Genomic DNA, 9,851 nt, shown 5'->3' on the forward strand with positions numbered 1-9,851 from the left:
GGTACGCTCCCGCGCTGGTCGGGACCCCCGTGAGTCCGGTTGCGGGACCCGCAGACTCGATCGCCGCGGGCATACCCGCGATCGTCTCACGGAGCGGCCAAATGAAGAAATGCCGTTGTAAACAGCATTTCTCCATTCTGCCTAGCAACTAGTGACGCTGATCTCTGCTCCATGTGATTGGAGCAGAAATCAGTGTTCACTAAATGAAAGCCCAACCCCCCCACAGTTAGTAACACACCCCTAGGAACACTTAACCCCTACACTGCCACCCACTGGTTAACCCCTTCACTGCCAGTGTCATTTACACAGGAATCACTGCATTTATATAGCAGTGATTACTGTATAAATGACAATGGTCCCAAAAATGTGTCAAAAATGTCCGATGGGTCCCCCACAATGTCGCAGTCACAATAAAAATCGCTGATCGCTGCCATTACTAGTAAAAAAAAAATAATAAAAAATTATTAATAAAAATGCTATAAAACTATCCCTATTTTGTAAACGCTATAACTTTTGCGCAAACCAATCAATAATCGCTTATTGCGATTTTTTTTTAACCAAAAATATATAGAAGAATACGTATCGGCCTAAACTGAGGGAAAAAAATGTTTTTTTTATATATTTTTGGGGGATATTTATTATAACAAAAAGTAAAGAATAATGTGTTTTTTTCAAAATTGTCGCTCTATTTTTGTTTATAGCGCAAAAAATAAAAACCGCAGGGGTGATCAAATACCGCCAAAAGAAAGCTCTATTTGTGGGAAAAAAAGGACGTCAATTTTGTTTGGGAGCCACGTCGCACGACCGCGCAATTGTCAGTTAAAGCGACGCAGTGCCGAATCGCAAAAAGTGGTCTGGTCTTTGACCAGCAAATTGGTCCGGTCTGAAAGTGGTTAAAAACACTGCTTCATTACTTCGACCTTACTTGCTGAACAGTCTTTAGGTCATGACACAAGAAGAAGTTGACCAGCTTAGGGTAGATGATGTAGGATTTGTGCTAATGAGGTCAGCTGGTCAACTCCTTCCTGTGTCATGACCTAAAGTCTACTCAGTAAGTAAGACAGAAGTAATGGAGCAGTATTTTTAACCACTTCAACCCCGGAAGAATTTACCCCATTCCTGACCAGAGCACTTTTTGCGATACAGCACTGCATTGCTTTAACTGACAATTGCGCGGTCGTGCGACATTGCACGCAAACAAAATTGACGTTTTTTTTCCTATAGACAGAGCTTTCTTTTAGTAGTATTTGATCACCTCTGCGTTTTTTATTTTTTGCGCTATAAATAAAAAAAGAGCAACAATTTTTGAAAAAAGGCAATATTTTTTACTTTTTGCTATAACAAATACCCCCAAAACATATGTAAAACAAAGAATTTCTTCCTCAGTTTTTTTCCTCAGGCATTTTTGGTGAAGAAAATCGAAATAAGCCTATATTGATTGGTTTGCGCAAAAGTTATAGTGTCTAAAAAATAGAGGATATATGTTATGGCATTTTTATTATTATTTTTTTTTGTAGTAATGGCTGCGATCTGTGATTTTTATCATGGCTGTGACATTACGGGGAGACACATCGGACACATTTGACACTATTTTAGGGCCAGTGACATAAATACAGCGATCAGTGCTATAAAAATGCACTGATTACTGTGTAAATGACACTGGCAGGGAAGGGTTTAAACACTAGGGGGCGATCAAGGGTTTACCTGTGTTCCCTCATTGTGTTCTAACTGTAGGGGGGGTGGGCTGGTGGGCTCCCTAGAATATGACAGAGATCACTGCTCCCGATTACTGGGAAAAGTAGATCCCTGTCATGTTGCTAGGCAAAACAGAGAAATGCCTTGTTTACATAGACATTTCCCTGTTCTGCCTCTCTGTGTCATGATCACAGGCCACTGCCGGACATTGAGTCTGTGGGAGCCGCGGGCACGCTCATGCAGCGCGTGTCAATTAGCCCGCGATTTAAAGGGGACGTACAGGAACGCCCATTTGCGCAGCCCTGCCATTGTGCCAACGTAAATCATCGTGTGCTGGTCGGCAAACAGTTAAACAGCCATTGAAAGAGTGAGGTAACCATGTGTAGAATAAATGGAAAGCGGTTTTATTTTTGCAAAAGAGGTACATTGCTGCTATATTGGTACATAGGCTTTAACCAGTGAAGAGGCTACAGTTGTCTGAACAATATGACGTGAAGCATTCCTTCTGAGATGAGAAAGAGGGACACACTGGGCTTGAATTACTTAATAAAGCCAAAAAAGACTGTGCACTTTGCAAGTGCAGTTGCACTAATTTTCCTATAATAATGTGGGGAAGATTCATTGGGTATTCATTACACAATCAGGTGCAAAGGGGGAAAAAAAAGCAATTTTGCTTGCACATGATTGGATGATGGAAAACTGCAGAGCTTTACCACATCTACTAAGCTCTGGGGAAAATGAGTGCAACTGCACGTGCAAAGTGCACAGTCTATTTGTATTTAGTAAATCAACCCCATTACAACATAGAGTATATGAACAAAAGACATACCACTTCTATGCCCCGGTTACCAAGAATAATAAATATGCAAAGATTATTGGTTAATCGAAGAAGTGTTTTTTTTTATCTCTAAGTTTCCTTTATACTAGCTAACTACAATATTACAAATGCATCAATTGAATGGTTTGATGCATGGTTTAGTACAACAAACATTTATTATATTGCAGCTGACCCATTCTTAGCCCCTGTACACACGGTCGGACATTCTGCCAACCAAATCCGTTGGATTTTGTCCGACGGATTTTGTCAAATGGATTGTGTCCGAAACTGTTGCATACACACGGTCGGACCAAGTTGTCGGAAAATCCGATCATTCAGAACGTGATGACGTTATTTCGTTACGATGGGACTACGTTCAGGCTAGTAGCCAATAGCTTTGGTGTAGGAATTTGATCTGAGCATGCGTGACACTTTGTCTGATCGGAATACTCTACACATGATCGGAGTATGTCCGATCAGCCCAGTTTGTCGGAAAATATTTTCAACAAGTTGGAAAATTGGGTCTGACGGATATTCCGACGGAATCAGTCCGATGCATACCACACACATTTGGATTATCCGACAACACGGTCCGATAGGACACATTCCGACGGATTCTCCGACCGTGTGTACAAGGGCTTAGATGTGGTGGCTGCATTTGTTTACTTTCCTTTATTTCCACCTGGTAATCTGTCCACTAAGTCTTTTTTTTCGAAATAACAAGCTGTCCTGCAAATGTGGCAGCTAGAGGGTTGAGAATAACCATTTAACACTGACAGGGGTGCCTGCAAAGGTCACCTTTTATTTGTTTATGTAAAACCTTTTTTCTAAAAGGAAAAAATTGTTGCTGTAAATGCTTTTAAAGTGTGACCTGAAGTTCAGATTTGATTTGTTAGTGTATCCAAAGCTGACAGTAAATCTTACACTACCCCCCCCCCCCCCCCTAGAATGACAATGCAACTGTCCAAAGGTATCTGGTAATCCTTTGTTCAGAGTGCAAGCTCCCTAATACAGGAGGTGTGTTACTGGCCAGATCACCGGTTGAAAACAAAGGGGGAACAAAAGCCTAAAAAATAAAACGAATGCAGCCACCACACCTTAAGATTGGTAAGCTGCAATATGTTACATTTTTAGTATTGGGTTTATTACCACTTTAACCTCTTACCGGCTGCATACCATATACAAGGTGGTATCAAAAAGCTTCAGGACTATGTAGCACTGCCCACTTGGAGACTGCTTAGATTTACCTGCTCATCTGCACCATCACGACCCTGTGAACATTCCAACCCACCTGACACTCTGGGTCCAGACATCTTTGCACCACCTTAAAGTAATAAATCAAACCACTCAATGAGTTTATATTCTATTACCGTTTACTGAATAACTCAAGGAAGATTTTGTTGCACAAAGGAGGTAATAGATCAACTGAACTTCAGATAACAGTCCTAGTTCAGAAGAATTCCTCTGCAATAATATAAGTTAAGACAATCTGGAGATAACAGTACTATATATATATATAATATAGGTATGTACAGTGTAGTACCACTTGAGCATGGCCTGAAAAGGATAAGCAAGAGTTAAGCATTAATTCTGGCAAGGCTTCTAAAGAGGAAACCCAGGCCGGCCTATTTAACTTCTAATCCTAATGAGAGATCAATTGAACAAGAACAGTATGAGGGCCCTTTTTTTTGTAATGACAGTAATGTCCCCATTGCAGGCCTGATGTTCTTCGCTAGCAGTCAGAGCTCTTTGACTATATCCAATAGGGTGCAGCAATAAGGCAATGATACTTCTTGGAAAAAGGTTGATGCAACAGGTGTATATGTACAATGTTCAACTAGAGATGCAGTAAATTGGTTCCCCAGGGTAAAACTGTCTGTGCACATTGTCCCAGTGAAGCAGCACAGAAACCTTTTTAAAGGTGGGCAGTTTCCCTCTCACCAACGGCCAGGCCAATTCAATGCCTTCCGATCATCGATTCCTGAAGAGGCATCCTTGTAGCGGTTCCACTCGCAAACAGCACAAAGAGCGGGTTGTTGGACTATCAAGGTAATGCTGGATAGATGCCTGATGATCAGCGAGCAGGGATGGGCCCTTCTCGGCTGAGTTGGAATGTTGTACACAGTGTTGTAGGCCACGACCTCACCCTCTCAGAATGGAGAGGTCCGTCACACACCAGGCCCAGGAGGAAGAGACCGTAGCGTGCGTCTCTGGTCTCTTTTATGCTCTTCCCAGCATTCTCCCTGATGATAGCAAAGATCCATGGGATATGAAGTCCGGGTGCATAGTCATACAGAGTAATTGCCATTCTGAGGAACTACTAATCCCACAACCACTTTGGGTCAACTGACAGATATGAGGTCAGTTAGTGATACTGAGCATTAGATGGACAATACGGTACATAGAAATGACGGGAACACACACAGTCACAGGGAGCACTGACCATCATGTCCTGTGTGCATTGGGAGCTGTGCAACTGGTGCTATTCTGACCATGTGCATTACCACGCCTGCCATTTTATCATGGATAGCAAGGTAGAACAAAGAGAAAATGTGAAATTCTACGTGAAAATGGGCAAATCTGCCACAGAGACATTTGACATGATTCGTCAAGTTATGGTGATGCTGCAATGGGTAGTTCAAGGTATTTTAAGCGCACACGCGCTTCAAGAGTGGAAGAACATCACTGGAAGAAAACGAGAAATTAGTAACACCTTGAAAGAGCCCAACCCCAGAAAATATGAAAACCGTTTGGCACCTTGTAATTTAAACTTGCACTGTGTTGCTGCCAAGTTTGTCCCCTTGGCACACTGATGGAGTGCTTGGCAGACTTTGACACAGTGTTTCTTCTGCTCCATCAGCAGTCAGAAGCCTGGGAACACCTCAAACTCAAAACACCTTGAACAACTCATTGCAGCATCGACATAGACTTGCTGAATCATGTCAAAAGTCTCTGTGGCAGATTTGCCCAGTTTCATGCAGAATTTGATGTTTGCTCTTTGTTCTAACCTGCTGTCCGTGATGAAATAGCAGGCGTTGTAACACACATGGTCAGAATAGTACCAGTCACACAGCTCCCAATGTACACAGGATTGATGTCTTTTGGCACACTGACTTATGAAGGTCGGTGTTCCCTGTGACTACATGCAGGCTTGTGCTGCCATCTGTTGGCGTGTTATAAAACTAGTCCTGAAACTTTTGATACCACCTCCTATACAGGTGATACTCGAAAAATGTGAATATCGTGCAAAAGTTCATTTATTTCCCTAATGCAACTTAAAAGGTGAAGCTAATATATGAGATAGACTCATTACATGCAACGCAAGATGATTCAATCCATGATTTGTCATAATTGCGATGATTGATTACATGCAATCAATAAGATGAGAATTGTACATAGAACAATATCAGACCTCTGAAAAGTATAAGCATACATATGTACTCAGTACTTGGTTTGGGCCTCTTTTGCAGCAATTACTGCCTCAGTCCGGCGTGGCATGGAAGCTATCAGTCTGTGGCACTGCTGAGGTGTTATGGAAGACCAGGATGCTTCAATAGCGGCCTTCAGCTCTTCTGCATTGTTCGGTCTCATGTCTCTCATGTTTCTCTTGGCAATGCCTCATAAAATCTCTATGAGGTTCAGGTCAGGCGAGTTTGCTGGCCAATCAAGCACAGTAATCCTACAGTCATTGAACCGGGTTTTGGTGCTTTTGGAAGTGTGGGCAGGTGCCAGGTTCTGCTGGAAAATGAAGTCAGCATCCCCATAGAGCTTGTCTGCGGAAGGAAGCATGAAGTGCTCCAAAATTTCCTGGTAGGCAGCTGTGTTGACCCTGGACTTAATGAAGCACAGTGGACAAACACCAGCAGATGATATGGCTCCCCAAATCAACACAGATTGTGGAAATGAGATGCAAAATTTGCTCTCATCAGAAAAGAGGACTTTGGACCACTGAGCAACAGACCAGGTCTGTTTTTCTTTAGCCCAAGTAAGACACTTCTGACGTTGTTTGTTGTTCAGGAGTGGCTTGACAAGAGGAATACGACATTTGGAGCCCATGTCCAGGATCTGTCTGTGTGTGGTGGCTCTTGATGGACTGACTGCAGCCTCAGTCCACTCCTTGTGAAAGTCCCCAACACTTTTGAATGGCTTTTTCCTGACAATCCTCTCCAGGCTGCGGTCATCCCTGCTGCTTGTGCACCTTTTTCTTCCATACTTTTCCCTCCCACATAACTTTCTATTAATGTGCTTTGATACAGCACTTTGGGAACATCCAACTTCTTTTGCAAAACCTTTTGGGGCTTTCCCTCCTTATGGAGGGTGTCAATGATGGTTTTCTGCACAACTGTCAGGTCAGCAGTCTTTCCCATGATTGCGATTCCTACTGAACCAGCCTGAGAGGCCATTTAAAGGCTCAGGAACCCTTTGCAGGTGTTATGGCTCAATTAGCTGATTAGAGTGTGACACTTTGAGCCTAGAATATTGCACCTTTTCACAATATTCAAATTTTCTGAGATTGTGGATTTGGGGTTTTCATGAGCTGTAAGCCATAACCATTACAATTATGACAAATCACAGCTTGAACTATCTTGCTTTGCATGTAATGAGTCTATCTCATATATTTTAAGTTACGGTACATTAGTGAAATAAATGAACTTTTGCACGATATTCTAACTTTTCGAGTATCGCCTGTATATGCTGCTGCAGGAAAATTGGTCTTTAGCACCCAGTTGCCACACATATGAGTCCACAGCACTCTAAGGCTGTGTACTGGGAGCGTACTCACTGCTCCCACCCAGCACACTGAATGATCTGTCTCTGACAGCTCTTCTGATTGGGAGCCTGGTGACAGCATTAGGTGAGTATGAGGGTGCATGTGGCTTCTTCCCCTGTGACAGTGCAGTGGATTGTTACATAACCAAGGAAATTGTGTCACTGCAATCCTTGGTCACCGACACCACTGATTTCAGTGCTATGTGAGAGGTGAAGACGCACAGACAAGGCGAGTGTAAGCATGCATTGCATGGGCAAGGTGATAGTGTCTCCTCAAATAATACTTACACATCAGATCAATAGGGGGACAGAGGTATTTTGTTCATAATGAAGGACATTTGGGAGCTCTGCTGGTAGTGAGTTTTCAAGTTTTCCAGATCTCTACTAGATCATTTATATTTAATCTTTGTTGTCCACTTCTTCACAGATTCTAATAATGAAATGGTAAATGCTGAGAGGAGAAACACAACTCAAATATCCAATGAAGATAGCCATGAAGTGAAGCTACTGAAGGAGCTGTTAGATGAAATCCTAAAGATCCAGGAAGAGTTGACGGATTCTAGGATCAAGCAGGAGTATAAGTCAGAATGGCATGTTGCAGCACTTGTCATAGACCGCTTTATACTTATTGCCTACCTAATCATTGTAACAGTTGTGTTTGCTGTTGTAATCGCTATTTGGGTATCATAATGCGCATGTACAAGGAAGAGATTCTGTTCATTTCAGCTGTTTTCATGTCATTGTCACTATTATCTAAAGCCCATCTTTACCTTACAGGCAAATAAGATATTGCAAGGCTGTCCCTAACTGATTGTCACACATTTGAGGTGGGTGAGGAAATCCTCCCCACTATGTCATTGTATTCTGACAGCCAGACACATTTTCCAACAGTCCTGGTTGAGAGGAGTTGATCACTAGGCCAACACCTCTTGAACAGGATGGAACACATTTTGTCCCTGCTGAACCAGCTGAATTTTGATCCATCAATGGCCAGCCTATAACAGAATATGCTAGCCATTTTCTTGGGGCCATTGGAAACCTAAAGACATCCAAATATGTTGTTTGCTTAAAAATGTACTGTATATAGTTCTTATTAAAAAAAAGGAACTAATTTACAGACTTACCCCAGTCAGGGTAAATTTGTTCTTTGCACACAGATTAAAATGCCCTTGACGTAGGGTTTCTACCTGGCTTACATTTTACCAGCCTAACCAGTAAAATTGAGAATTGTTGCTATTATTTACGGAGAGATCATAAGGCTTTTCCCCATTAAAAAATGGCAATATTACCCCACAGAGACACAAATTGACTCCTGTTCATCACAGAGGTCAACAGATGGAAGTTCTACTGGTGAGGAGTGCAGCCTATTCAAATCAACAGGCTACCCTATGTGTGTCAATGGAAAAACAAGCCCATAAAATATGTAGTCCCACTATTCTAGGTGCAAATGGGGCCTGAAATGTGCACTATGTTTGTGTTGTCATTACAAGTTAAAGGCACCCCAAGTGTGGCAAATGTACCAAAAACTGTGGTAAAGCACCATGCTCTGCTTAAAAAAAAAGTTCTGGAGCTTCTCTGGGACAATTGCTGCGTGTAAGGCAGCCTATTTAAGTGAATGGGCTGCCCTATGTGTGACAAGTAAAAATGCTCCAAACCACCCAAAACAAACGCATGTGGGAATGTGAGTTTTTGCTATGTGGAGAAGTGAACAGGGCCTGACAACGGTCTCTGTCCACTCCCTCCTATGTATTTGTATAAAGATTCCCATACACTATGCCATTCGATTGTACAATCTGTGTACAATTTCCTTTTGATTTACCAGAACTATGGAACAGGTGGACACACCATAACAATACACTCAATTTGTATCAAATCAGGCAGGCCCTTGTACTACATGCTGATGGGAGAACTAAAGGAGATTACACAATCAGGTTACATAGGAAGTGGGTGGCAGGTAGTATTGCAATGAGGAAGGTGATGTCAGAAGAGGTAAACACACCCTATCACGCCTTTTTCTATAATTCAACAAGGAAGTTAAGGCTTCTGGGAGATGACCTACAGGAAGTGAATACTGAGAGAATCTATAGGAATTGATAAAATCTGAAAATTATTTTAAAATTTCCAAAAAATTGATAAGATTTTAAACCTCCTGTGGATAAGATAAGTGAGAGAAAAGCACATTGGGACAGCTGGTCCAGAAATGGTATTGGAAAACACTTCTATTTATTATAAAAAATGAAATTCTGCCTGAAAAGGTGAACTTAAAGCAGTTGTAAATGCAGAAGGTTTTTTTTATATCTTAATGCATTCTATGGATTCTATGGCTAAAAAAAACTTCTGTGTGTAGCAGCCACCCCAGCACCCCCCTAATTACTTACCCGAGCCCCTTCTTTCTACAGCGATGTGTACGAATGTCTAAGCCGTCCGGGATTTCTCCTGATTAGCTGAGACACAGCAGCAATCCCATTTGCTCCCACGACTGTCAATCAAATTAGTCAGTCAATCGAGAAAGGGGGCAGGGCCGGGTCGGGGCTGTGTCTGAATGGGCACAAGGAGCTATGATAAGGCT

General features: G+C 42.2%; 1 protein-coding gene across 4 annotated transcripts in view; it reads left to right on the forward strand.

The window, feature by feature from the left end:
* LOC143930926 (5-hydroxytryptamine receptor 3A-like) overlaps positions 1-9,158 on the forward strand; it is a 75,906-nt gene extending 66,748 nt beyond the window's left edge. For all 4 annotated transcript variants that reach the window (XM_077455619.1, XM_077455625.1, XM_077455637.1 and 1 more), the window contains exon 9: positions 7,710-9,158. In XM_077455619.1, coding sequence (XP_077311745.1) covers positions 7,710-7,972 — 263 coding nt within the window. In that variant the 3' untranslated portion in view covers positions 7,973-9,158. The remainder of the gene's footprint in view (positions 1-7,709) is intronic.
* The last annotated feature ends 693 nt before the right edge of the window (positions 9,159-9,851 follow it).

Source organism: Lithobates pipiens, unplaced genomic scaffold, assembly GCF_037356315.1.
Source record: "Lithobates pipiens isolate NorthernLeopardFrog02 unplaced genomic scaffold, aLitPip1_a1.2 Scaffold_10, whole genome shotgun sequence".
NCBI classification, from domain to species: domain Eukaryota; kingdom Metazoa; phylum Chordata; class Amphibia; order Anura; family Ranidae; genus Lithobates; species Lithobates pipiens.